Raw genomic sequence first — 27,278 nt, forward strand, 5'->3', positions numbered from 1 at the left:
TGTTTACAAAACAGACTCAGATTTTGAAAACAAACATATGGTTACCAAAGGGGAAATGTGGGGGGGTGGAGAGAGAAATTAGGAGCTTGGGATTAACATACACACACTACTATACATAATATAGGTAACCAACAAGGACCTACTGTATAGCACAGGAACTCTATTCAATATTCTGTAATAACCTATATGGGTAAGGAATCTGAAAAAGAATGAATATATGTATATGTATAACTGAGTCACTTTGCTGTACACCTGAAAATAACACAACATTGTAAATCAATTCTACTCCACTAAATTAAAAAAAATAAAAAAGTAGGTTCTTCTAAATTAGAATTCAAGACCAGAATGACATCTGGAAAATCCCAAATATTTGGAAACTGAAATTACCCACGAAGCAATGAAGAAATTAGAAATTAGTAAAAGGATGGAAACTGTTCAAGTGTCCATCAATAAGACAACAGATTTTTTTTCTCAAAAGGTATTTAACACCCTCTATTAGTTTGCAGGGGCTGCCAAAACAAAATATTACAGACTGGGTGTCTTAAACAAAAGAAATTTATTTTCTTACAGTTCTGGAGGCTAGAAATCCAAGATCAAGGTTATTAGCAAGTTTGTTTTTCCTGAGGCCTCTGTCCTTGACTTGCAGATGGCTGCTTTCTTTGCTATGACATTTTGTACTATATGAAAACATTGTTTTTTCTAAAGTTACAAAACAGAATAAATACAACTCATCCAAAAATACTATCAACTGTGAAAAGCAATAGATCATCTGAAATCTACATCTTCCTCCTCTAAATCCTAAAAGATTAATGCATTATCATTACAGATAATTCTTTTAGTTACATAACTAAGACAAAAAAGGGAAGACAAATACATATTAGGAATGACCATATGTAGAGAAAAGAAAACAATTCCTCAAAACATTTCGAAATATAGAATAAAATATTTAGAAAAACATGATTAACTGAAATTTGCTTAAGAAAAAGTAGAAAACTTGACCATAAACTAAAGAAAATAAAAAATTCATCAAAGATCAACATCTCTCTCCAAAGAAGACTCATACTGAGATGGTTCTGTAGGTATTAATGCTATTTTAAAAGGTACATTTCTATTAGAAATAAAGTAACAAGCACCACTAAAAAGAGACACCAGAACACTGACACCCCATCTGACTGTGGGGCCTCTCATTCTGCCTTCATGTGGTTCACGTGGCCTCTTCACTGAATCTGGGCACCTATGACTGTATTAATTGACTGGATTTGGCAGAAATGGTACTAGTTCAGTACTAGGCCTAGCCCTTCAGAAAACTAGCAGTGGGACTTCCCTCGTGGCACAGTGGTTAACAATCCGCCTGCCAAAGCAGAGGACACAGGTTTGAGCCCTGGTCCGGGAAGATCCCACATACCGTGGAGCAAATAAGCCTGTGTGCCACAACTACTGAGCCTGCGCTCTAGAGCCTGCGGGCCACAACTACTGAGCCCATGTGCCACAACTACTGAAGCCCGCATGCCTAGAGCCCGTGCTCCACAACAAGAGAAGCCACCGCAATGAGAAGCCCGCACACCGCAACGAAGAGTAGCCCCTGCTCGCCGCAACTAGAGAAAGGCCGCGCGCAGCAACGAAGATCCAACACAGCCAAAAAAATAAAAAAAATTTTTAAACAATTTAAAAAATTAAAAAAAAAAAAAGAAAGAAAACTAGCAGCACCCACATCCACCCTCTTAACCCTGCAGGAGTCCTAAGCTGCCAGGTGAGAAGCCCAGCCAGCTTGCTGGAGAGAACCACGGGAGAGGCCCACATGGAGACCAGAGGCCAAGCCATCCCATCCAGGCCACCACCTGAATGCAACTGCATTAGGGACCCCAAGCAAGATCTGCAGAACCTCCCAGCTGAGCCCACTCAACCCACAGAACTGGGAGAACTAATAAAATGGTGTCATTTAAAGCCACTGTGTTCAGATGGCTGTTTCATAGGAACAGATTATTGAAAACACAAAGTATAGACACATATGTGAAGACACACACGTTTCCCTCTTCCCAAACACTATAAACCAGCATCACTCACAGCTGCAAAATTCCACAATAAAATAACACCAGATCACATCCTGCAGTTCACTGAATGGTTAACACACCACAGCCAAGAAGAATGTTAAAAATGGAATGCAAGATAGTTCAACAATAAAATTCTATATATATAATTCATAAACTTTAGGGAGTTAAGTGAGAAACCATATATGATCATCACTTAAGTTCCCAAAGTGTACTTGGAAAAATCATGTTTGTTAACTACCACTGTTTTATTATGGTATTAAATTTATTTTGAGGTTTCAAGTTGCACTGGCCACAAGTTTTGGTAGTTTTCCTGGAGAAGTATGGGATAGAGAGATTAAGAAGACTGTGGCATTCCAGTCAAGTCAGGAAAAAGATAAGTTGTTAGCTATTACCAGCACTAGTCAATTTTCCTGACAGTTCTAGACAACAAAATCAATGTGAAAAAGAAATGAGTTTATATAGGAATGTGGCCAAATCATAATTTACAGCTTTTTATATGTATCAGCCAAAACCAATTAGAGAATATAATAGAAGATTCCATTCATATTAGAGACAAAAACTAGAAAGTAATTGGGCAAACACTAAAAAGAAATGGGATTGCACTTATACCTGTAACCAGTTAACGGTGGACACACTGGATGGTGGTATTCATTTTTTACACTGTATTTTTTTTAACCTTTTTAACTGTGCATATATTACCTCTATAATAAGAAAAAAACTTAAATTTTAAAATTCTAGCCACAATTCTAGGGCCAGTCAACATAAATCAATAAAACCTACAAAATTTTAACTTCTCAACAAGCATACATTCACTTCAAATAAGGAATATATTTATTATTTTATTCTGGGAATTAAACAGAGAAGTACAACATATATCAATAATTTACCTACAGGAATGATGCTGGGCTGGCAACAGGGCAATGGCCTTCACTGCTGTCTGTCCTCACGGCTGATTCACATGGACTCTAGGATCACCTGCACATGGTTCCACATGCTTGGAAGAGCAAAATGCAAGGGAAGGAAGTGACCACTGATGGACAGTTAAAACATCATCCATCCCAATCACTAGGGAAATATTCCATATTGTTTATTACCAGGGATTCAGATGAAAATCTGATGCAGCTACGAACCTATGGGAGGAATTATTTTTTAAAATGAGGGAATTCCCTGGCAGTACAGTGGTTAGGACTCTGTGCTTTCACTGCTGAGGGCATGGGTTCAGTCCCTGGTCAGGAAAGTAAGATCCCGCAAGCCGAGTGGCGCGGCCATAAAAATACATAAACAAAAACAAACAGTCTGTCAAGGGCTGCCTACTGACCTAAGTACGTGTGTTGTGAAAATATGCAGATCCACACCCTAGGTAGAGCCTCTCTATAGCTTGATTTCTTGAGTATAATTTTGGCCAGAAACATTCACCTGTTTAAGACATAAACTGCACAGAGTGTGTCAGGTACTGTATTTATCTGGATTTTAAATCTGAATGCCTCTGAGATTACAGCCCAGCATCATTCCTGTATGTAAATTATTGATATATGTTGTACTTTTCTGTTTAATTCCAAGAATAAAATAATAAGTATATTCCTTATTTGAAGTGAATGTATACTAGTTGAAAAGTTAAAAATTTTGTAGGTTTTATTGATTTATGTTGACTGGCTCTAGTCACTGGTCATGGAGGGGACTGGTGCGGAAAGGCCACTGACCATCAGGCAAGCCCACTCTGTGCCTCTCCAATGTCTACCATTTTCAGTTTATCAGGCAACAGAAACTGCGCTCCACTTAGTTGACCAGCTCTTCACGTGACTTTCTGGTCACTGTGACTGTTGGGGGGAAACTGCACAAAGTTCCTTTCCTAGCCCCAATTTCAATTTCCCTTTCCAAAGGGGAGATCCTGGTGCTCACCTCACAAGCTTGCAGACAGGCAAGAGCCAGATCAGCCACCACTGCTGGAAATGGGCAAAATCCATTGTGTCCTTCCTTTCTTAACAGCCAGGTGATAAGTTAACATGTTATTAAACATTAAATACGCTGAAAATGTTATAGGCCATCAGCTCCACCTGCCCATGTGATTTGGAAACACGAATTGCAGAAATTCAGCTCCCCGGCTTGCACAATGCACAATTCCAGCAACACAAGATGCACAAGGACCTCCTATCTCCCTATACAGCCAGGTGAAACTTCCTCATTGTTTACAAGAGATTAAAACGTAATACTGATAGGGGCCTCCCTGGTGGCGCAGTGGTTGAGAGTCCGCCTGCCGATGCAGGGGATACGGGTTCGTGCCCCGGTCTGGGAGGATCCCATATGCCGCGGAGCGGCTGGGCCCGTGAGCCATGGCCGCTGAGCCTGTGCGTCCGGAGCCTGTGCTCCGCAACGGGAGAGGCCACAGCAGTGAGAGGCCCGCATACCGCAAAAAGAAAAAAAAAAAAAAAAAAAATGTAATACTGATAATTTACTTTCATTAAGCAAAAACACACTATAGTATTTTGGGAACTGTATATAGTATTTTGGGAATTGTAGGAATGTTGTGATTACAGATACAACTTACCACACAAAGGAGAGAATCCTGTACAATAGAAAAATAAACCACTTCCACCTTGTGAGTACAAAATGAGAAGATGGCAGTGTATGAACTAGGAAGCACTCTCTTTAGGCACAGAATCTGCTAGAGCCTTGATCCTGGACTTGCCTCTAGAACTGTGGACAGCAGATTGGATACGTGTAGTCTCTGTATGGCAAGAATTCAAACTCTCTATTGAGAAATGATGCTTCAAAATGCAAGCATACAACATAGATTAAAAAATATGTTTACCATGGAAGGTTATAGAATTATATTTGGAAATTAAATAAAAGAGAAACTAACGTTCAAATGAAAAAAAAAAAGAAAAAGAAAAACAAACCATACTCCTTGGCCAAGCATTCCTGGTTAAAGTAAGTCTAAATTTTAAAACCAAGAAGTGGTGGGCCTGGGGGAGGTGGAGAGGGAGGTGGAAAAGTGTCCTTGGTTGGGTCCAGCCTCGAACGGGGGAAGCCTTGGCAGCCATCTGGCGCGAGGTCAGGATAGCACGTGCTCCAGGATGCCTTGTCTAATCAGCTGCTCGCACTTCCACCGAGGTAGAAAGTGCTGGGGAAGAGGGGGAGGAAGAAAAGGGAATGAAAAGAATGTTAAATCACACGACGCATCATTAAAAAGCAGCAGCGCATTATATATATATTTCAAACTCCACCAGCTAAGTAGTTAAAAGCTAAACTTAAGTATTTTTGCTCTTTTAATCAACTGAAATGGATGTCACCTAGAGAGCTGTACTGAAATCTGAACTTTATAAACAAATTCACGTTTTGCTTAAGTTAAATTTAACTAAAGAGTTGTGAATTCTAGTAGGTATTTTCCTTAATGTTTGCATTTTAAAATTTATGCACAGAAAACCCAGGTAGGTGAGATTTGGGGCACTGGATCACAAGTGGTACGGCAACAGCTCATTAGGAAGGCAAACGGGAGTGTCTCCTCCATTAAAACTTTTCTAGGATCTGAGTCTGAACGGTCATTCTTCTACCAACAGTGCAACTCTTCTCCCATATTTTCCAAGGATTAAAAGTCATTGTAACCTATGACATGGGTGCTGGTCACACGCTGTGTGTGAGGATGCCAGTGCCTGGCTAAGGCTCATCCTCAACGTCTCCTGAGAGGACACTGCTCTCGTTCTGAGGTGGAAAGGAGTCTCCTTGTCTGATTCCCTCTCAGAACACCAGGGCTTAAAACAAAAGTGAACATTTAGTAAACTCTGGAGCGGGGAGGTGCTGGAAGTGAGGCAGGAAGACTTTCCAAGGTCACAAGTGACCAAAGAAATCTCAAAGACGAGACAGAGATACTTGGGTAAAAACAAGAAACAGTACATTAGAAAGTGCAGTGTAGGTAACCCTAGAAAGTAACTGAAGGAGACAGTATGCAAAGTATTCAAGGAAGCGGATGCCACTTCAGTGGCACCGTGCACCTGACAGTCCTCCACAAACTCAAAGGCCTCAGGTGAGACCCATGACCAAAGAAACTCCTCCAAACCAGTCATGAAGACCCATGGGCCAAGGACTGTTTAATTTAACTGAATTTTTTAAAAGCCTTAAGAATATAAAATGTAAAAAAAAATAAAGAGAGAGAGAAAAAACTATAGAGTTGTTCATTTAACAATTATTCCAATATCTACTAAAAAGAGGGCGTTCTGATTTCTGGACAACCAGAGAAGCATGCCTACCATAGAGTCAATAATAAAGGAACGTACAGTAGGAAAATGTTTCCCTATCAACATTTTATATTATGTGGGTGATCTACCCTATAGATTTTATAGAAAACTGGTTTCAGATGTGCGCAGACATTTTAGAAGCCCCTTAATATCAATTAGAGTAGATTATGCTTTTAAGTTTCCCCATTTTTATAGGGTGATACTGAGAGACAAAGTCTCATTAAGAGGAAGGCTTCTGAATGCGCCACACAGTAAACAGCAATCGTGTAACAGCAGCAGACGGAGGAGGGACTGGGTTTCGGCCGCCCTGGCCCCACCCAGGCCCTCCCTGCTGAGGAGTCTTAGTACACCTGGTGGGAAGACTGGCCACAAAGCTCGATAAAGAAATTCAACCAAGGGACACTTTGGGGCGAAGTGCATTTTCTCAGATCTTGCTTTATAAGGCTAGCTTTGTTCTTGTGAACCCAGAGCTTCACCATCTATTTTCTTCTATTCATTAGTATCCTTGGAAGGGAAACTTTTGCCTTAATGACCAAAGATTTTAGGGTACCCTGAAAATCTGTCTTTAATAATTTCAACTTTGGTTTCAGGAAACTATTTAAAACTCCAAGGGTACTAGTAAAATAAGAGACCAACTCACCCTCCCTTAGAGAAATGAGCTAAGAACCACATAACCAGAACCATCCTTTGGCTCAACAGAACAAACAGAAGTCAACAAAAGTGACTAGGGTCATTAAATACCGACCGTCTCATAACAAGATGGCAGGCAACAAAGGAAAGAGTGGTTTTTACTAGTTCACCTTTCATCCTGTGCTAATATGACTACAGAAAATAGAGACAGGATAAAATAAATTCAGCTAATGTGAATTCATCTAATGTGAACTTGAAGATTTCTAAGGAAACCATAAATTGAGATTCTTCATAAGGAAAAATTTAATGAGTTACAATTTCACAATTTCAGTCTTTCCCTATTAAATTCTATTATGTTTATATATTAAATACTTAGAAATTTTTTGATCCATATCACTAGTTGTTAGCTAAAGAACTAAGATTTACAAGGTGAAGAAGTATAGGCAGAAAACTAGTGCTTAGCACCTTTTTAATAAATAATAATTTGAAGAAAGGAGCTAAATGCAACAACTTAATACCCCCTTAACTAGAGTAAGACCCACTGTGGCAACTTCCCAGGGAAATGCTTAGTATTAAATTCAAGCAATACCCTAGTAAATTATAGCTAATGCTTGAGCATGGGTTTGAACTGCATGACTCCACTCAAATATGCGTATATATATATATATATATATATATACACACACACACACACATATATAAAACCTGTATTTTCATTTTACAGATCTTTAAATTGGCTAAGTATGGGGAAAAGTTTATGTTCCATTAGAGATCACAACAGGTGGGATCAAAAGAACTAGGGCTTTGGGTCCTAATTCTATTCAAACTGTTTTAGCTTCCAGACTTTGGGTGAGTCATTTATCAATCCCTTTGATTTTGAGGCAGAGATAGAAGTACTCAGATTTCCGACCGTGTGGGGAGAGGGGAGTCTGTAGGCACCCCTAATCCCTGTGCATTGTTCAAGGGTCAACTGTAATTAACCCTTTCTTACTATATGCAACGTTTGCTTCACGTCTTTACATTTAGAAAAAGGACAAAAGAGTATTTTATAATAAACATAATTCCTACGATACAAATGATCATCCCAAGGTGATACTTACCTTGTTACTGATTCCAACATTTTCGTCATTCAACACTCTTACAAAATTTAAAGTATCTTAAGACAATAAATACCTGGCTATTTTTTTTTAATAGGACTGAAGTACCATCATCAACTTCAAATTCTCCATAGTCTTTTAGACACCGCACCTGAAAAGAAAAACTGATGTTTTATCTAAATTACCTTTTAGTATGTAGAAACCATAAAGCAGAAGGGGATTTATATATACCCATATGAAAAGTATTAGGCTTTCTCTTTATTTCTTCTCTGTGTACTTAGGCCTAGTGCTCCTTCCTGTGGTATTCTAGTGGTTCCAATTGTCCTGTTTTGACGGGGAGGAAGAAAAATGGCAAATCTCCGAATATATGTGTACATCAGCACTGACAGCAAGGAAACCTAAGGAGCTGCCAAAAAGAGACAATGTCACTGGATTGTTTTCCCTCTGCAAATTGTGAAAAATCTAGCAGTTGAAAACACATCTACAGGGACTTCCCTGGTGGTCCAGTGATAAAGAATCACCCTTACAATGCATGGGACGCAGGTTCAATCCCATGTCAGGGAACTAAGATCCCACATGCCACAGAGCAACTAAGGCCATGCAACTAAGCCTGCGCACCACAACTACTGAGCTTGCGCACCTCAACTAGAGCCCGCGAACTGCGAACTACAGAACCCTCGCGTCCTGGAACCCTGCGCCGCAGCTACAGAGCCCACATACCCTGGAGCCCATGCACCACAACCAAAGAAGAGAAAACCCACATGCCACAACTACAGAGAAGCCCGTGCACCACCACGAAAGATCCCTCATGCCACAACGAAGATCCCACGTGCCACAACGAAGACATGATGCAGACAAAAATAAAATTAAAAAGAAAACAAAAAAACCCCCATATCTACAAAGAAAAGAGAATATTTTAGATCTACCCCAACCTGCCTCTTATAGATTCCTCCCATAAAGTATCAATATCTGAGAACAGGACATAAGTCTATAAGATTTGTTTTACAGATTCTGCCAATCTCCTTTGATTGATTGATTCAGACTCTTTCCCAGTAGTACTTAGAAGCACACTAGGAAAGAAAAGATATAGACTCATGCTACGAGAATCAGGAGAGGCTCTTAGTTGGAAGGTGGGAGGGGTAAGGAGCCTGATAACCACTTCTGCAACTGCGAAGAAGGAACATTCAAAGGTAGCCCCAGCAATCTCAGACCTGGCTCAGCTTCAAGTGCTGCCACAGGAAGGCGGGAGGGCATTTGCATCTCCTGTGAGAGTTCAGACCTCGGTTTATGCTCCAGACTACTGGCACTGGCGTTAGCAAAGCCAACTCCAATGGCAGGTCTCAGATTCCTACTCTTCCTGGATAATTTCATGTCCTGTGACTCCTCTGCAATCCCACCATGACTCCCAAAGGTATTTTCAGTTGGTTTGAGAAATACAAGAAAAATCCCCACCACCACCAGCATCTTGCTGCTTTAAGTAGACTTTTATTGTGGAAAATCTCAAACACATTGAAAAGTAAAAAGGCTAATAAACTCAATGTCCCACCAACTGGCTTCAGCTACTATTGACATGTGGCCAGTCTTGTTCCCTCGCCCACTTCTGGGTTATTTTGAAGCAAATCCTAGACATCATTTCATTTAATCTATAATTATTTTAGTGCTTATTTCTATAAAATAAGATTTAAAAAAAATCCCAATACCATTATCACATCTTATTAATAATTTTTTAATATTATGAAATACCCAGTTAGAATCCAAATTTCCCCATTTTGTCGCATGAATTTTTTTTTAAAAGTTGCCATGCTCAAATGAGGGTCAAACAAGAGCTACACATCACACATTTCCAATATGTCTCCAAGTCTCCTTTAATCTACAGGGTTCTCCCCCTTCCCCTGCCCCTTGGCAACTTATTTGTTAAAGAAACTGGGCAATTTGGTAGTTTCCCAAAACATAGATTCTGTTGTGGACTCCCATGGGGTCATTTAACACATTGCCCCACCCCTGAATTTCTTATAAACTGGAAGTTAGGTATAGGGGCTGGATCAGATCAGGTTTAGTTTTCTGGCAAATGGTGTTATGATGTCGTGAAGCACAAAATGTCTGATGTCCCTTTTTGTTTTTTGGGTTTTTTTTTTTTGGGCTGTGTGGGGTCTTCATTGCTGCGCGCGGGCTTTCTCTAGTTGCAGCGAGCGGGGGCTACTCTTAGTTGCGGTGCATGGGCTTCTCATTGCGGTGGCTTCTCCTGTTGCAGAGCACAGGCTCTGGGAGTGCAGGCTTCAGTAGTTGCAGCACACGGGCTCAGTAGTTGTGGCACACAGGCCCTAGAGCACGCAGGCTTCAGTAGTTGCAGCATGTGGTCTCAGTAGTTGTGTGTGGGCTCTAGAGTGCAGGCTCAGTAGCTGTGGCGCACGGGCTTAGTTGCACAGGCTTAGCTGCTCTACAGCATGTGGGATTTTCCTGCACCAGGGATCAAACCTGTGTCACCTGCATTGGCAGGCAGATCCTTAACCATTGCACCACCAGGGAAATCCTGGTGTCCCTTTTTGGATGTTAAGATTGATCAATGGGCCTAGGTGCTATCCATACCCATCACTACTAAGGTCTCTCTTAAGTTTTTCACCTAATGCTTTAGCAGCTACTTGCCTCCATGCATTAGGGCTACAAAACAGCATTAATCTAGTTTTTTTATTCCTGCTGCATTTATTCGCTGGAATTCTTCTATACAAAAGAGATTTCCCTCGTAAACAATTTGGCTACCCTGAGATAGAATGTGTGCAGTAACGGCAGATGGATGCTTGACTCCATTCTTTCATTTACCATTTTCCAAAATGAGTTGCATCCTTCATATTCTCCAAGGAGACCCAAAGAGGTTTCAGTTTTAAAACTGTTGTTGTTAGGTGTCATTATCATTCATGCTTCTAACGCAATTGATGTGATGCAATTGACTGCAGTTTATCATTTTGATGCTCAAATTGTCCTTTCTTTGGCTAATGAGAGCTCCTTCGAATCAGCTCCCAAGTCTTTTCAGCACTCCCCTTGTAGTCCTTGATACTTTCTTTGCTTTCCATGCTCAGCTTGTACATCTTTAATCTACTTGAGACCTGGAATCAGCCATTTCCCCCCCAGGAGTCCTGGTTTCCTTTCACAGGAAATGGCATATAGACTCAAGAATGTGGATGCTCATGGCTACTGGGTTGGTCCTTGTTTCTAGGCCTTTTCAGTGGACAGAGCTAAGAAATACTTCTTTAGAAGAGATGATTCAACATGAGTCCATGCTATTACTTTTTTGCTCTATTCTTCAATATATAAACTTTATTAAAGAATATTATATTATTCTTAGGAATATTATTACTAATAACATTATTATGAATAATATGATTACTAAAAACAGGTTAAGATTTCTTTGTAATTCTTTTCATCCTTAGTATGTACCTACTAGGGAAATACAATCAATCTATGTGTTTTAAAGTAATTTAAATAACCCCTGTTTGACTAATCTACCAACATGAAAACACAGGTTCATTTGTTTCATCTTGTTTTCAAAATGTGTAGGTTGGTTTTCCACTTTGATTTCATTTTGTTTTAACAATATGTAAAATATTTACATGGTTCCAAAGTTAAACGGGCCCAGCCGCTCCACGGCATGTGGGATCCCCCCAGACCGGGGCACGAACCCGTGTCCCCTGCATCGGCAGGCAGACTCCCAACCACTGCGCCACCAGGGAAGCCCCAAAGTTAAAACTTTTAAAACAGGTACAGTCAGAAAATTTTAGCTGTTCCATCCTATTCCTGCCACCACCTACAGGTAAAATTTTTGGTTTGAGTTTGTTTCCTTTCTTTTTTATGCTTTGCTTTATTGTTCTTCTCAGATATTGCGCTTTTTACAAATTGAAGGTTTGTGGCAACCCTGCATTGTCAGATGTTGGTTAGCATTATAATGCTAATGCATATTCAACAGACTACAGTATAGTGTAAACGTAACTTTTATATGTACTGGGAAACCAAAACATTTCGTGACTCACTTTATTGAATATGCACTTTACTGTGGGTCTTAAACCAAACCCATGATATCTCCAAGGTATGCCTGTATAAACTAATATATATTCATATACCCCTTTTCTTTTCTTTTCTTTTTTTTTTTTGCGGTACGCGGGCCTCTCACTGTTGTGGCCTCTCCCGTTGTGGAGCACAGGCTCCAGAGGCGCAGGCTCAGCAGCCATGGCTCACGGGCCTAGCCGCTCTGCGGCACGTGGGATCTTCCCGGACCAAGGCACAAACCCCATGTCCCCTGCATTGGCAGGCGGACTCTCAACCACTGGGCCACCAGAGAAGCCCTCTTTTTTTTTTTTTTTTTTAACATCTTTATTGGAGTATAATTGCTTTACAATGGTGTGTTTGTTTCTGCTTTATAACAAAGTGAATCAGCTATACATATACATATATCCCCCTATCTCCTCCCTCCTGCGTCTCCCTCCCACCTTCCCTATCCCACCCCTCTAGGTGGTCACAAAGCACTGAGCTGATTTCCCTGTGCTATGCAGCTGCTTCCCACTAGCTATCTATTTTACATTTGGTAGTGTATATATGTCCATGCCACTCTCTCACTTCGTCCCAGCTTACCCTTCCCCCTCCCCGTGTCCTCAAATCCATCCTCTACGTCTGCGTCTTTATTCCTGTCCTGCCCCTAGGTTCTTCAGAACCTTTTTTTTTTTTAAGATTCCATATATATGTGATAGCATACGGTATTTGTTTTTCTCTTTCTGACTTACTTCACTCTGTATGACAGACTCTAGGTCCATCCACCTCTCTATGAGTAACTCAATTTCATTTCTTTTTATGGCTGAGTAATATTCCATTGTATATATGTGCCACATCACCCCTTAGACAAAAGTCATTACAGCCTATGCATTAAAGAAAAATCCATTTTAAAAAGGTATACTTACTTCTATGTAGAGGCTTTTTGGAGGTTTCATATCCTGTGTGATGTCCAAACCTTCATCTCCTCCCAACGACCTCATGTAGGTAGCAAGGGACTTTTTGTAATGATTGAACCATTCCATCTACAAACATAAAGATGGCCATTTGACAAAGCTGTAAGAAAACAACCTTGCAGAAATTATATACTAATCCTTTCAAAAACAGCACACATCCCCACATGGATCATTACTACGACCATTCATTCAAACTACAAATATTAGTGACTGCCTGTTATGAACCAGGCACTGGTCTAGGTACTTAGGATCATTTAACAAAGTGAACAAACATCTCTGTTCTCACAGAACTTGCATCCCAGCATACTTAATCACAGACCTAAGGAACTTTCCACGAGAAGCCAAACCATGAAAAATACACCATTTCAGTATTATGATCTCTTCAAACTTCAAACTCTGTATTGACAGGTTTTCTGAAAGCTATAAAATGCTGTTGAGAAAAACACCCAAATGTCCATCAACTGATGAATGGATAAGATGTGTACATCCCTACAATGGGATTATTCAGTCGTAAATCAGAGTGGAGCTCTTGTATGTGTTACCACATGGATGAACCTTGAAAACATGCTGAGTGAAAACCACAAAAGGCCACATATTGTACGATTCCACTCATATGAAAAGTCCATACTAGGCCAATCCATGAAGAAAGTAGAGTAGTGGCCTCTAGGGCCTGGGAAGAGGGGACAGAATATGTTCTGGATCAGATGGTGGTGATGGATGCACAACTCTGTGGATATCCTAAATACACTGAATTGTATACTGTAAAAGGATAAACTTTAAGGGATGTAAATTGTATCTCAGTAAATCTGTTTTTTTTTAAATTGTTGAGAGAAATTAAAGTAAACCAAAATATGTGGAAGGATATACCACTTTCAAGGATTGGGTGATTCAGTATTGTAATAACGTCAACTGATCTATAGATTCAATTCAATCTCAATCAAAACCCCAATTTTTTAAAAAATGGAACTTGATAAATTGAGTCTGAAATTTGCAAGGAAATGCAGAAGGCCAAAAGCAGTGAAGATATTGAAAAAGAAGAACAAGATGGGAACACTTGCTCAAGACTTATTATAAAATTCCAATAATTTAAACAATATGAAATTGGTACAAGGACAAATAGACTAAGAAAGAAGAGAAAGTCCCCCATCCAAAATCCACAGATATACTGACATTCAATTTATGACAAGTGGCACTGTGCACAGGGCAAGGGGAAAAGAGGACCTTTTCAATGAATGATGCCATCTCAATATCCATATTCAAAATGCAACTAGGCTCTTACATTATTGACAAAAATCGATTCCAGTACTGTAAATCTCTTTGTGAAAGGTAAAACAAGATAACTCCTAAAAGACTATACACATAACCTGCATTAGTAAAGTGTGTGCATGCGCATACATACACACACCCCTCCCTCAGGTTCAATAATTTGCCAGAATGACTCACAGAACCCAGGAAAGCACTACACTGACAATCACAGTTTTATTGCAATACAAATCAGAACCAGCCAAAGGAAGAGACACCCAGGATGATGTCTGGGAGTCCCAGATGTGAAGCTTCGGGTATCCTCTCCCTGAGGAATCAGGACACACCACCCTCCTGGCACACTGATATGTGACAACACACACAAAGTACTGTCAACCAGGGAAGCTCACACAGCTCTGGGGTATCATTACATAGGCTTGATCGATTGATCAAATCATGGTTGATTGAATCACAGGTGACTGAGCTCTACTTCTAGCTCCCCTCTCCTCTCTCCAAGTTGGACTAATATCAAGAGGCTAAAAGCCCCAAACCTGAGGGGATGGTGGGAACCTCTGAATTTGTAGCCAGTTGGTCAGAAGGGAGGGTGGCCTTGGGAACCTCAAACTTTATGGCTGGTATCTGAAGTGAGAGCAGTCTTAACCTATGAAGTTGGGTCTAACTTTAGGTAGGGTCCGAAGTCACTGCAACACCGTAGGCAGTGTGACCCTCACTTTGTAAATGAGGGAATTTAGGCACAGGGAGAGGTCGAGTCACTTGCCCAAGATCTGACAGTGGCAGAGCCAAGGTTTGTACACAGGTTTGCTTGGCTCCAATCCTGTGTCCTGAAATATTGTCCCTTAATGACTGGATAAATCAAGAATTCAAGTATTCACATTGATAAGCAAATTATGTATACCCACATATTTTATGGAAAATCTCCCAATAATAATGCCAGGTTTTTCATCCTACTGATGGATCACTAACAAGTAACATAATGGGACCCTTTATTTTGTTAAGTAATAGTAGTTTTCCATATAGCATTCAGAATTACTCCTACCATTCTCATCACAGTATATACTACAGACCAAAAATTACTCAAAAACAAATGTTAAAACAAAAAAAGAGAAATACTATTAATACTATTACAGAACACTGCCATAACCTCAGCGATTTTCCAAATTCACAAACTTGAACAACAGTGCTGACTTACTTCTTCGGCAGACATGTGAAATCGTAAAGCACTTGGCAAGACACTGCCACATTCCCACCTGAGTGCTCTAATCCGAAGCAATCGGTCATACCTAGGACATTAATAAGGTATTAGATGGCGTAACAGAGGGATATCAGAAGTTGTTTTGATCAAGAGAGACTCCAGACTCAACCACCAAAATTTAACATGTGGACTTTTATTTGGTTCCTGAGGCAAACAAACCATTGTAAGAGGACATCTTTGGGACAACAGGGAGAATAGGAATACAGTATGGATGGATGCTGTGAAGTGGGGTTCATTCCTCTAGGTATGAGAATCATGGTGGTCATGTAAGAAAAGGTCCAAAAGGTCCTTATTTCTTAGAGATGCATACTAAGGTATTCAGTGGTAAAATGCCCGATGTTCTACAATGTTTTAGCATAGACAAATAAAACAAGATGAAGCAATTATGGCAAAATGTTAAGAATTGTTAAGCCTATATGATGGCTCCATGGGGGTTTGTAATATTCTTCCCTAATTTTATGAATACTGCAATTTTTCATTATAAAAAAATATTTAAATAGAAAAAAGAGAAGAATTTAGAATGCTTATAAAAGAGAGACAAATCTAAGAATTCCTGTTATCCATATAAAATGGTTAATTAGGAAACCACATGGGAACCCTCCACTGCTCCCTGCCACCCCAGCAAACACAGAGAAGCTCACAGGTATGCTACAGTGCAGCGCTGATTTCTTAACAAAGAACAGTGTCGAAACTTGATGGTTGGTATCAAATCACTTCGTCCACCTGACTTCGCTTCATTCCTGGTAAAACATTTAAGGAAGAAAAGAATGTCTACTTCAGTATAAGTCGAATTTTCCAAGCCAACTAACAAGTGACTCCATGCTTGTTTTTATCCATTTATGTTAGCAGTTAACCTACCCAAATAGTACCTGCCTCCACATCAGAGCTTTTGCTAACATGTTAAAAGATTAAAAAGCCAAAAGCTAACTAATTTGCCTAGGATCACACTCCCAGTGTTTTGTTTAGCCATGTGGCACTTTGCATTTTGCACACAGATTCATCTCCTTTGTCTCCAAAAGACAAATATTGTGTTTCCTCACTTTTTGGAATCCCTTTTTCATGGTGGGATAAGAGACAGATCGAATATCACGGTGCATAAGATCATGGCCTCACATCATGTTCTGATCGTATGGAGTCCTCTTTCTGTGGTACTTCCAAATCCTCATTCTAATAAAGTGAGCTAAGAATTCTGGAGTCAGATGGTCCTCCACTCATCCAACAAAGATTTATTGATCTTCAACTATGTGCATGTTCTGTACTTTAGGGTCCTTCACACAGAGAGGGAGAAAATTTTGGTTTTACCCTGTAAAATATATATCTCCTTGGATATCAGACGAGTATTGCACTTTAAAACCAGATGTTTGGGAATTCCCTGGTGGTCCAGTGGTTAGGACTCTGCACTTTCACTGCTGAGGGCACGGGTTCAATCCCTGGTCAGGGGACCAAGATCCCGCAAGCCTCGTGGCGCAGCCAAAAAATAAATAAATAAAATAAAATAAAACCAAATGTACAGTTGTTTAATGGGCATAGTGTTTCAGTTTTACAAGATGAAGAGTTCTGGAGATGATGGTGATGGCTATATGACATTATGAATGTACTGTATACACTGAACTGTATGCTTAAAAATGGTTAAGATGGGGGACTTCTCTGGTGGTCCAGTAATTGGGACTCCACACTTCCACTGCAGGGCAGGGGGCAGGGAACTAGGATCCCACATGCCCCACAGTGTGGCCAAAAAAAAAAAAAAAGTTAAGATAGCAAATTTTATGTGATGTGTATTTTACCATAATAAAAAAAAACTGGAAATAAAACAAAACAAAGCCAGGTATACAGAATGAATTAGAATCTACTCTGGAGTTTTAAAAGGAAACAAATACAAAATATACATGCCTGCTCCAGGCCCTGAAAATAGAGGTAAAATATATGTCCCATTTTACCATGTCTTCTAGATTGTTCTATACACTTCTGCCACTCTACAAACATTAGATTTATTCTCCACATTTTTTGTTGTTGTTTTTTGTTTTTGGCCACACCAAGAGGCTTGCAGGATCTGAGTTCCCCAACCAGGAATCGAACCCGTGCCCCCTGCAGTGGAAACGCAGAGTCCTAACCACTGGACCGCCAGGGAATTCCCTATTCTCCACATTGTTTACAATGTGCTCTGGATTATAAAGAAACAGCACAGGGCTTCCCTGGTGGTGCAGTGGTTGAGAGTCCGCCTGCCGATGCAGGGGACACGGGTTCGTGCCCCGGTCCGGGAAGATCCCACATGCCGTGGAGCAGCTGGGCCTGTGAGCCATGGCCGCTGAGCCTGCGCGTCCGGAGCCTGTGCTCCGCAACGGGAGAGGCCACAACAGTGAGAGGCCCGCTTAACGCAAAAAAAAAAAAAAAGAAAGAAAGAAATAGCACAAATAAAATACACCCAACCTAACATCAGAGTACTTTATTAGGTACATAAGAACTTCCTTAAAAAACTCACATTTACACATGAGTAATTAAATAGGAATAGATTTCTTCTGACAAGTAATTTTAACCAGAAACTGGTAATAGTGACTGACCCCCGAGAACCAAACTAGGAGGATAGGGCACAGGATTTTGGATCATGAATTTCCAGATGGTATGAATATAGGAAAATCATCCTCTTACTGGACCAAGGCCTGTTAGGCCACCTCCTAAATATGTCTATAAACTGTTCACTTTCTCCCTAGTCTGGCTTACCTCTCCTGCCACCTGCATGACCAGCATGCCTCCCTATCCTCTCAGCCCCTCCGTCTACTATCCACACAGCAGCCAGGGCGGTCTTTTAAAACACAAACGTGCCTCCACCTGCCCCACATGCTTAAAAACCTCACCTGGTGTCACCCTTTGCCTGCTCACTAAGTTTCAGCCACACCGGCTTTCTTTAATGATCAGTTCCCTGAGTAACCCACCCTCTTTCATGACTCAGGGTCTTTGCATATGCTGTTTCCTCCACCTAGAACGCTCTCTGCCCCAATTACTGCCTCGCTAAAACCTGCTTCTCCTTCAGGCCCCAGCTGAAATGTCTCTTCCTTGGAGAGAATTTCCCTGACTCCTCAATCTACTAATATTTTCAATTCATTATTCCCTCTCCTAGTCTTGTTGTTTTCCTTCATAGCATGTATTCCAACTTGGTGTATCTATATTTAATATCTGCCTTCTGCCTTACACTGTAAGGGTCACGGGGGCAAAAATCTTGATTATGTTGTTCACAATTGAAATACCAGAGCCATTTATCAGCTCATAATTGTTTAGTACATATCTGTTGAATGAACAAATGAACAGTATGGGAACCTGAGTTCAGGACTTTACATTTCCCTTACATTTACTGCAGACCTGTTGCAGTTCAGTTCCTTGTTCCATCTGTATCTATCCTTAAATACAGTAACTGCAAAATGTGCCTACTGTTCTGTGTACTCCACAAATCTTAACAGCATAGTACTGATTTCTATGTCCAACTAACTGATGAAAACACTCCCTAACAAGGCCAAACATGAAACCTCATGTTGCAGACAGGTTGAGATCTGAATACCTCACCTTTGATCCAGCAGTTAGTACTCTGTGTCTTACTCTTCACCAAATCACAGGACCCTATGAAGTTGGTCATTCAGCCCAAATTCTCCACTGGGCCAACTACCATGCTTGGCTCTAAATAGTCTGTAACTCAAGAACCCTCTCACCTACCAAGCCTTCTGTAGTACTAGTTCTCAGTGAACTCCATTCAAGATATTGTAAGTCACTGCTGCTCCTGCTAAGTTTACAAACTGCCTGTTCTCCTTTTAAACCACTAAGTCTTCTACTGATGAAAACAAGCAGTGGAAACAATACATTTCACTTATTAAGGTTGTTACTTACGCCCGTCTCATCTCTTTTAGTTCCACCCCGATTCCTTTCAAGTCATATCAGTCAAACAACAAATATTTATTGAACATCTACCATGTGCCAAGCACTGTTTGAATCCCTATGGACATAGCAGTGATTAACACAAATCCCTCTAGTTCTGTATAGTTAGGGTATGATCAGGCTCACAGAGAATTAGAAAAAAAAAATCATATCTAAAATCTAATGTTGGGACTTCCCTGGTGGCACAGTGGTTAAGAATCCGCCTGCCAATGCAGGGGACATGGGTTCAAGCCCTGGTCCAGGAAGATCCCACATGCCACAGAGCAACTAAGCCTGTGCACCACAACTACTGAGCCTGCACCCTAGAGCCCGCGAGCCACAACTGTTGAAGCCTGCGCGCCTAGAGCCTGTGCTGTGCAACAAGAGAAGCCACCGCAGTGAGAAGCCCGTGCACCACAATGAAGGGTAGCCCCCGCTTGCCGCAACTAGAGAAAGCCCACATACAGCAATGAAGACCTAACGCAGCCAAAAATAAATAAATAAATAATAAATTAATTTTAAAATAATTAAAAGTTTAAAAAATTAAAACTAATGTTAAGATTATCTGATTTCAATATCATATTTCTTAAATTGTTTTAAAATATCAATCTTATCAACTTACACATCAGATTGGTTTTGTTCATATAAAGCTTTCATCTCCTCCAGAACTTGCCTGAGTCCATCCTCCTAGAACATATAAAATTACACTCATTAATTCCCCCATCAAGTTTGTAGCAATATTTTATCTATGTTTATCTTTGATTTATGTATGTTATCAAAAACCAACAGTACGGGACTTCCCTGGTGGCGCAGTGGTTAAGAATCCACCTGCCAATGCAGGGGACACGGGTTCGAGCCCTGGTCCGGGAAGATCCCACATGCCGCAGAGCAACTAAGCCCATGCGCCACAACTACTGAGCCTGCACTCTAGAGCCCGCGAGCCACAACTACCGAAGCCCTCGCGCCTAGAGCCTGTGCTCTGCAACAAGAGAAGCCACTGCAATGAGAAGTCCACGCACCACAACAAAGGGTAGCCCCTGCTCGTCACAACGAGAGAAAGCCCACGCACAGCAACGAAGACCTAACACAGCCAAAAAAAAAACAAACAAACAAAAAACCAATAGTCCTTCCACACCTACTAGGATGGCCATGATAACAAGTGTTGGAGAGGATGGGGAGAAATTGGAACCCTTGTACAGTGCAGGAAGGAATGTAAAATGGTACAGCCCTGTAGAAAACAGTCTGATGAGTCCACAAAAAGTTAAACACAGAATTACCATATTAACCAGCAATTCCACTCCCAGGTATATACTCAAGAAAACTGAAAACCTAGTTTTTCAAACAGAAACTTGTACACAAATGTTCAGAGCAGCATTATTCATAACAGCCAAAAAGTGGAAACAACCCAAATGTCCAACTGATGAAGAGATAAACCAAATACTGTATATCCATTCAACGGAATATTATTCAGCCAAAAAAAGAAATGAAGTACTGATACATGCAACAACATGGATGAACCTTGAAAACATTATGCTTAGTGAAATAAGCCAGACACAGAAGGACAAATATTGTACGATTCCACTTATCTGAAATAGGCAAATTCATAGAGACAAAGTAGATTAGAGGTTACCAGGAGCTGAGGGGAAAGAGGAGTGGGGAGTTATTGCTTAAAGGTTATAGAGTTTGTTTGGGGTTATGAAAAGTTTTGGAAATAAGAGTGATGGTTGCACAACAATGTGAATATAATTAATGCCACTGAAGTGTACGCTTAAAAATGGCAAATTTTGGGGCTTCCCTGGTGGCGCAGTGGTTGGAAGTCTGCCTACCGATGCGGGGAATGCGGGTTCGTGCCCCGGTCCGGGAGGATCCCACATGCCGCGGAGCGGCTGCGCCCGTGAGCCACGGCCGCTGAGCCTGCGCGTCCAGAGCCTGTGCTCTGCAACGGGAGAGGCCACAACAGTGAGAGGCCCGTGTACCGCACAAAAAAAAAAAAAGGCAAATTTTAAGTTATGTATATTTTACCACAATTTAAAAAAATAAAAAGGAATGAGTTACTAACACAAAATATACAATTAACATACTGATTAAGGATAATCTTGAATATACTGTACTGAGAAAAGAAGTCAGAAAGGAGTACACACTGTATGCTTTCAATTGGCCCCGTCCAGAAAAGTTTGCAACTCTGATCATGCTGACTCCAGAAATACACTTAAAAAGACAAATATAATCTGTAGCACAGAAAGAAAATCCATGGTTGCCTAAGGCTGCAGATGGGAGGTAGCTAGTAGCTACAAAAGAGAAAAGGGAATCCTTGGGGTGACAGAAATCTTGATTGGGTTGCCGGTTATAAGGATTGTATACATTTGTCAAAACTGAAATGTCTATTAAAATGTGTATTTTGTTGTATATAAATTATACCTTGATAAAACTAATGACCAAAAAAAAAAAATCAATAGCCCTACAGAAGCAATAATGCATGACAAAAGTACATAAATAATTTATTATTTACTGGAAAATGATCTTAAAAGGTTACTACCAAAAAAAAAAAAAAAACATTGCTAGAATAGAAAATAGAAAGGTCAAAGGAGTTTTTCTACTTGAGCAAATCATTAGAGAAATCATTAGGCAAATCATTAGAGACAAGCAAATCAAGACCACAATGAGGTATCACCTCACACCAGTCAGAATGGCCATCATCAAAAAACTACAAACAATCAGTGCTGGAGAGGGTGTGGAGAAAAGGGAACCCTCCTGCACTGTTGAGGGGAATGTAAATTGATACAGCCACTATGGAGAACAGTATGGAGGTTCCTTAAAAAACTAAAAATAGAACTACCCTATGACCCAGCAATCCGACTACTGGGCATATACACGGAGAAAACCATAATTCAAAAAGATGCATGTACCCCAATGTTCATTGCAGCTCTATTTACAACAGCCAGGACGTGGAAGCAACCTAAATGTCCATCAGCAGATGAATGGATAAAGAAGATGTGGTACATAAATACGATGGAATATTACTCAGCCGTAAAAAGGAACGAACTGACTTGTGGACACAGAGGGGGAAGGGGAGGGTGAGACGAATTGAGAGAGCAGCACTGACATATACACACTACCATGTATAAAATAGATCGCTAGTGGGAAGCTGCGGTATCGCACAGGGAGATCAGCTCGGTGCTTTGTGATGACCTAGAGGGGTGGGATGGGGAGGGTGGGAGGGAGGCTCAAGAGGGAGGGGATATGGGGATATGTGTATACATTTAGCTGATTCACTTTGTTGTACAGCAGAAACTAACACAACATTGTAAAGCAATTACAATCCAATAAAGATATAAAACACACATGCACGCAAAATTTTCCCTTGGAAGGATAAAAACATTAGAATTATAAAATTCATAAATGTCACACAATAAGTCTGTCAACAAGCAACCCCTACACCTGAAACATTGTAAACCAACTAAATTGAAAATTTTTAAAAAAGGAGAAAAAACCCACTAATGCTATAACAACAACCGAAATAAAACCCACCCAAAACAAAACAAAGATAAGTAACCCATCTACGTTTAGAGCCAAAATATATGCATTAGCAAAATGCTTCGGCACCACTGGCATAATTACAGAATTACACTTTACTTAACCCTGCTCGAATATAAGGAATGATTCTTGATGAAAAATGAAAGCATGATTTCTACCTTCTCTTTCATCAGGTGGTTAAAGAGATCATAGAAAAGCCTGATTTATTAGAATTCAGTTAAATATTCCATTTATTACAAATATTACTTTAAGGAATAGTTGAAACTCTTGCACAATGAGTAGATCAGCAGGTATACAAAAGACAAGTGTGAAATAATTTTTTAAAGATACCTAAAATAATTTTCCTAAAAACTCACTTAAACGATGACCAGTTCTGCATGTAGAAAGTGCATAATCATTCCAATTTGCTGAACACAGCACCTAACCATGAGGGATTCTGGAATGAACAAGGCAGAGTCCCTGCTCTAAACCAGCCATCATCCGCCTGGGAGGAATAATTCTTGAAAGTCTGTGTGGTCAAGGGTGTGTGGGGTCAATCAGATCAATTCCTGGTCTCAGCTCAGCTGTGCCAGTGGCCGGCTCCGAAGGCAGGCACGACTGCAAGAAAAGGTACACCTCCGCCAACTAAGACCCAGAAAAGCGAGTGATTTTACAACTTCTAAGTCCGCCCCTGAGCCCCCCACCCCGAATTGCGAAACCAACACTTATCCTAAAATGTGAGTGAAAAAGAGAGCTGGACTAAGGGTCTGAATAGCCAGCACCGTGGGCAGTCTCTGAGCCCTTGGGCTGGTTTCCTCCCATGTACCACGACCCCCAAAGAACCTAGTCTTCCGACCCCAGCGAGGCCACATTTGACAGCCTCCACGCCTCTGCATTCCAGCGTCTCTACTGAACCTCCCACTATGGTCTCCTAACTTTTTAGATGAAGTAACTGTCTGAAGTTGCAAGAACAACAGACTGGACTCTAGGAAACCTGTATTCAGATTGAGGCTCTGGCTCCAATATGCTGCAAGTTCAGGCAAGTTGCTTAACTGGATCCATAATTTCCGCGGCTCAGTTTCCCCATCCGTTAAATGACCTAAGTGTCGAACTAACTTCTCTTTAATGTTCAAAACAAAACTCACTTCCCCAAACACTCTTCCTGCTGACCTCCCATGTTTACTCCGCTACCAGAGAGAGAAGCCTCCCGAGATGCCGACCCCTCTCCTCCCCCACTATCCATCCCACCTCCAGCCCTGTCCTCGTAGCTACAAGTCCTGCTGTCTCAGGACACGGCTTTCAGCACGCGCTGACCGGGCCGTTCGGACCATACACAGCTCTCGTGTGGTCTCCTGTAACCACCCAGAGCCATTCTTTCTTCCCTTCGATCCACTCCGCAGTGCCGCCACAGTTATCTTCAAAACACGAAGAGTTACCCCATCGCTGCCCTGAAATGCCTTGTGAGTGAACAGCAAACCTCCCGGCCCCGGAGCCCCCGTGCGGCCCGCGGACCCCGCGCCGGTCGCCCTTCGCCGGCGGGGAGAGGGTGTCCGCACCGCCGGCTCCCCGGCGGGGCTGCGCTCACCGCATCCTCCCAGGCGCGGCCCTAACGCCCCGCTACCCCGGTCCACACCTCCCCAGTGCAACTCACACCTGCGCTCCAGCACCCATCTCCGGGCCTCTCCGGCGCGTCACCGGGGCCAGACGCCGACCGTCCAGACCGCGCGCGGGAAGCCGCAGAAACCAACCCGGCCACATCCACCGCGGAGAACCACGGGTACACCCGCCGTCCCGTCCCGGCTGCGCAGCCCCCAGAGAAGCCACCCCTGGGAGGCGCCCGCCCGCCCGCCGCCCTCACGTTGAAGGCCGGCAGCCTTCCCTCGGCCGCGCGGTGCAGCTCGCGGACCAGCTCCATGGCCCTCTCGCAGAACATGGTGGACACGCCGGCCCTTACAGACCACCGGCTCTCAGGCAAACGGCCGCCGAACCAGGCCCTACGATTTCAGATCCTACAGGTCCGGGACGCGCGGGGCCGACCCCGCCTCCGCCCCGCTTTGGCGCCCAAACGCGCAACCAATAGGAGCGCACTGCCGGCCTCCAGGCTACGGCGGCGGCCAGGGGACATTTGCCTCCGCTCTGCAGCCGCAGTGTCACAGGGAGCCCCACACCTGGGCGGTTGCGGACCTTGGTGTGGCTTCAGCCCAGCCCTCCTGTCCAGGCCTCGGTCTGAGCTCAGGCTGAGCCGCAAGACAGCTCCCGCGCAGCACAGCTCGGGATGGACGTACGTCCTCTTTTCCGTTGAATTCATTCATTCTCGTTTAGGTTAACGGGGGCGCGCACGATGCGGTCTAGAAGGCAGACCCGGCAAAGGTGTGCAGTGATGTTAGCACCCAGCGTTGCGTCCGTTCGGTTTTGCAGTGTGGGTTTGTTTGTGTGATGGTAAAGGGAAAACAACTTTTATTGGGTATCTCTTGTGTGCTAGGGACTGTGACATACTTCACGTAATTCTCACGATTATCCTTAAAGTGGTTATTAAGACTCTTGGTACTGATTAGAAACCAGAAGTTAGAGAACTTGCCCAAGGTCACACAGTTCGTAAAGTGACAGACCCTGTATTTAAGCCTTCAACTCCACCGTACTACATTTGATATTAAATCAGTCATTTAAAAACGTGTACAATAACTCACAAGGTGGTGGTGGGGGATTGCCCTAGATTAACATGAATACACATAGACATATTCCCGCCGAGATGATTACGGAAATTTTCATAACCATATAGAATCAAAGGTGGGAATTACTGCTATGGAAACAATTCGTTTTATTTGGCTTTTTTTTTTTTTTTTGGCCCCGCGGTGTGACATGCGGAGTCTTAGTTCTCAAACCCATGCCCCCTGCAATGGAAGTGCGCAGAGTCCTAACCACTGGACCACCAGGGAATTCCCGTGGCTATTTTTTTTTTTTTTATTTTAAGTGTTACTTTGGACTTCTCTGGAAGTCCAGTGGTTAAGAAGCCACGCTTCCACTGCAGGGGGCGCTGGTTCCATCTCTGATCCGGAACTAAGGTCCCACATGCTAAGCGGCCAATAAATAAATAAAACAAACAAACAACGTTACTTGGATCCATTCTATCTTACCCTAGAAACTTTGTTCCTCTTTTGTAAGTATAGATACAGTAGATGTGTGGTCTAAGAAATGAGCCTGGGAATGGCCTACAAAGCCTCTGAATCTTATCCTTACGTTGAGTGACCTTTCCTTCCCAGCTCTACAGTAACGGATAATTTAGCTAAGTGTTTTTATCAAATACACAATTCTATAGTGTAATCCAAAGAACACCAGTATCCACAACCTTCCTTCGCCATAAACCTTTTCAATTTCAGACTTCAGGCCTGAGACTCGCTTCCTTACCTATACAGTGGGGGTTTGTGATGATTCATTATTCCTTCAGCAAATATTTATGAAGTGCATATTCAGCATTGTTCTAGACACTGAAGATAAAGCAGCAAAGTCCCTGCTGTCAGAGTCTAAGGTCTAGTGTGGGAATCAGCGATACGCAGATACAGATATACTGATGACAAATATATTGGTGAAAAGTGCTAAGAAGAGTATAAGTCAGGGAATGTATGTATAAAATAGGGCATATATGTATAAAATAGATAACTAATGAGAAGCTGTTGTTTAGCATGGGGAACTCTGCTCAATGATCTGTGGTGACCTAAATGGGAAGGAAATCTAAAAAAGAGTGGATATATGTATACCTCTAACTGATTCATCTTGCTGTACAGCAGAAACTAACACAATGGTGTAAAGCAACTATACTCCAATGAAAATTAATTTTTTTTTAAAAAAGAGTTTAAGTCAGGGAAGGTGAACTGTGACGGTGAGAGGGCCTGAAGGTTTCGAGTTAGTGTTCAGAGAAGGCACAGACCTAAGTGGAAGGGAGTTAGCCATGTGGATATGATGGCTCGTGTACATGCCACCCACACCCTGGGGCCCCTGCCTCAGCAAGGAGTCAGTGATGCTGGAGCAGGGTGAGCTAGAGAGAGGCTGGTGGCTGAGAACAGAGTGAGGGCTGGAGGCTGAGGCCAAGTCAAGTAGGGCCCATTGGCCCATTTCATAAGCTTTCGGTTTCATTTTCCATGAGGTGGGGAGCCATTGAAGTGTTTTGAGCAAATAAGTGACAGAACTGGATCTAGGGTTTTTAAAAAGACCTTTGTGGCCACTGGATTAAGTAGACAGAAGTGAGGCAGGAGACCATTTAGACTATTACAAAAATCCAAGTGAGGGATAATGGCACTTTGGCCCATGGTGGAGGTGGTGAGAAGTGGTTGATCCTGGATAGATTTTGAAAG

The 27,278-nt window shown here is 41.9% G+C and overlaps 1 protein-coding gene across 2 annotated transcripts; it reads right to left on the bottom strand.

The window, feature by feature from the left end:
• Nucleotides 1-4,471: 4,471 nt before the first annotated feature.
• On the bottom strand, nucleotides 4,472-24,968 carry GINS1 (GINS complex subunit 1). Of its 2 annotated transcripts, none has more exons than XM_082645332.1 (7): nucleotides 24,788-24,968; nucleotides 20,039-20,103; nucleotides 16,158-16,256; nucleotides 15,454-15,544; nucleotides 12,954-13,070; nucleotides 8,087-8,161; nucleotides 4,472-5,172 (listed from the first exon to the last, which is right to left on the bottom strand). In XM_082645332.1, the coding sequence occupies exons 1-7, from the start codon at nucleotides 24,860-24,862 to the stop codon at nucleotides 5,104-5,106; spliced, it is 591 nt and encodes a 196-aa protein (XP_082501458.1). In that variant the 5' UTR covers nucleotides 24,863-24,968; the 3' UTR covers nucleotides 4,472-5,103. The 2 variants fall into 2 exon arrangements, with proteins under 2 accessions (XP_082501458.1, XP_082501457.1); XM_082645331.1 differs by lacking the exon at nucleotides 24,788-24,968 and adding an exon at nucleotides 24,583-24,778.
• Between the last annotated feature and the right edge of the window lie 2,310 nt (nucleotides 24,969-27,278).

The sequence above is a fragment of the Mesoplodon mirus genome (assembly GCF_964341445.2).
Source record: "Mesoplodon mirus genome assembly, chromosome: 15".
Classification (NCBI taxonomy): Eukaryota; Metazoa; Chordata; class Mammalia; order Artiodactyla; family Ziphiidae; genus Mesoplodon; species Mesoplodon mirus.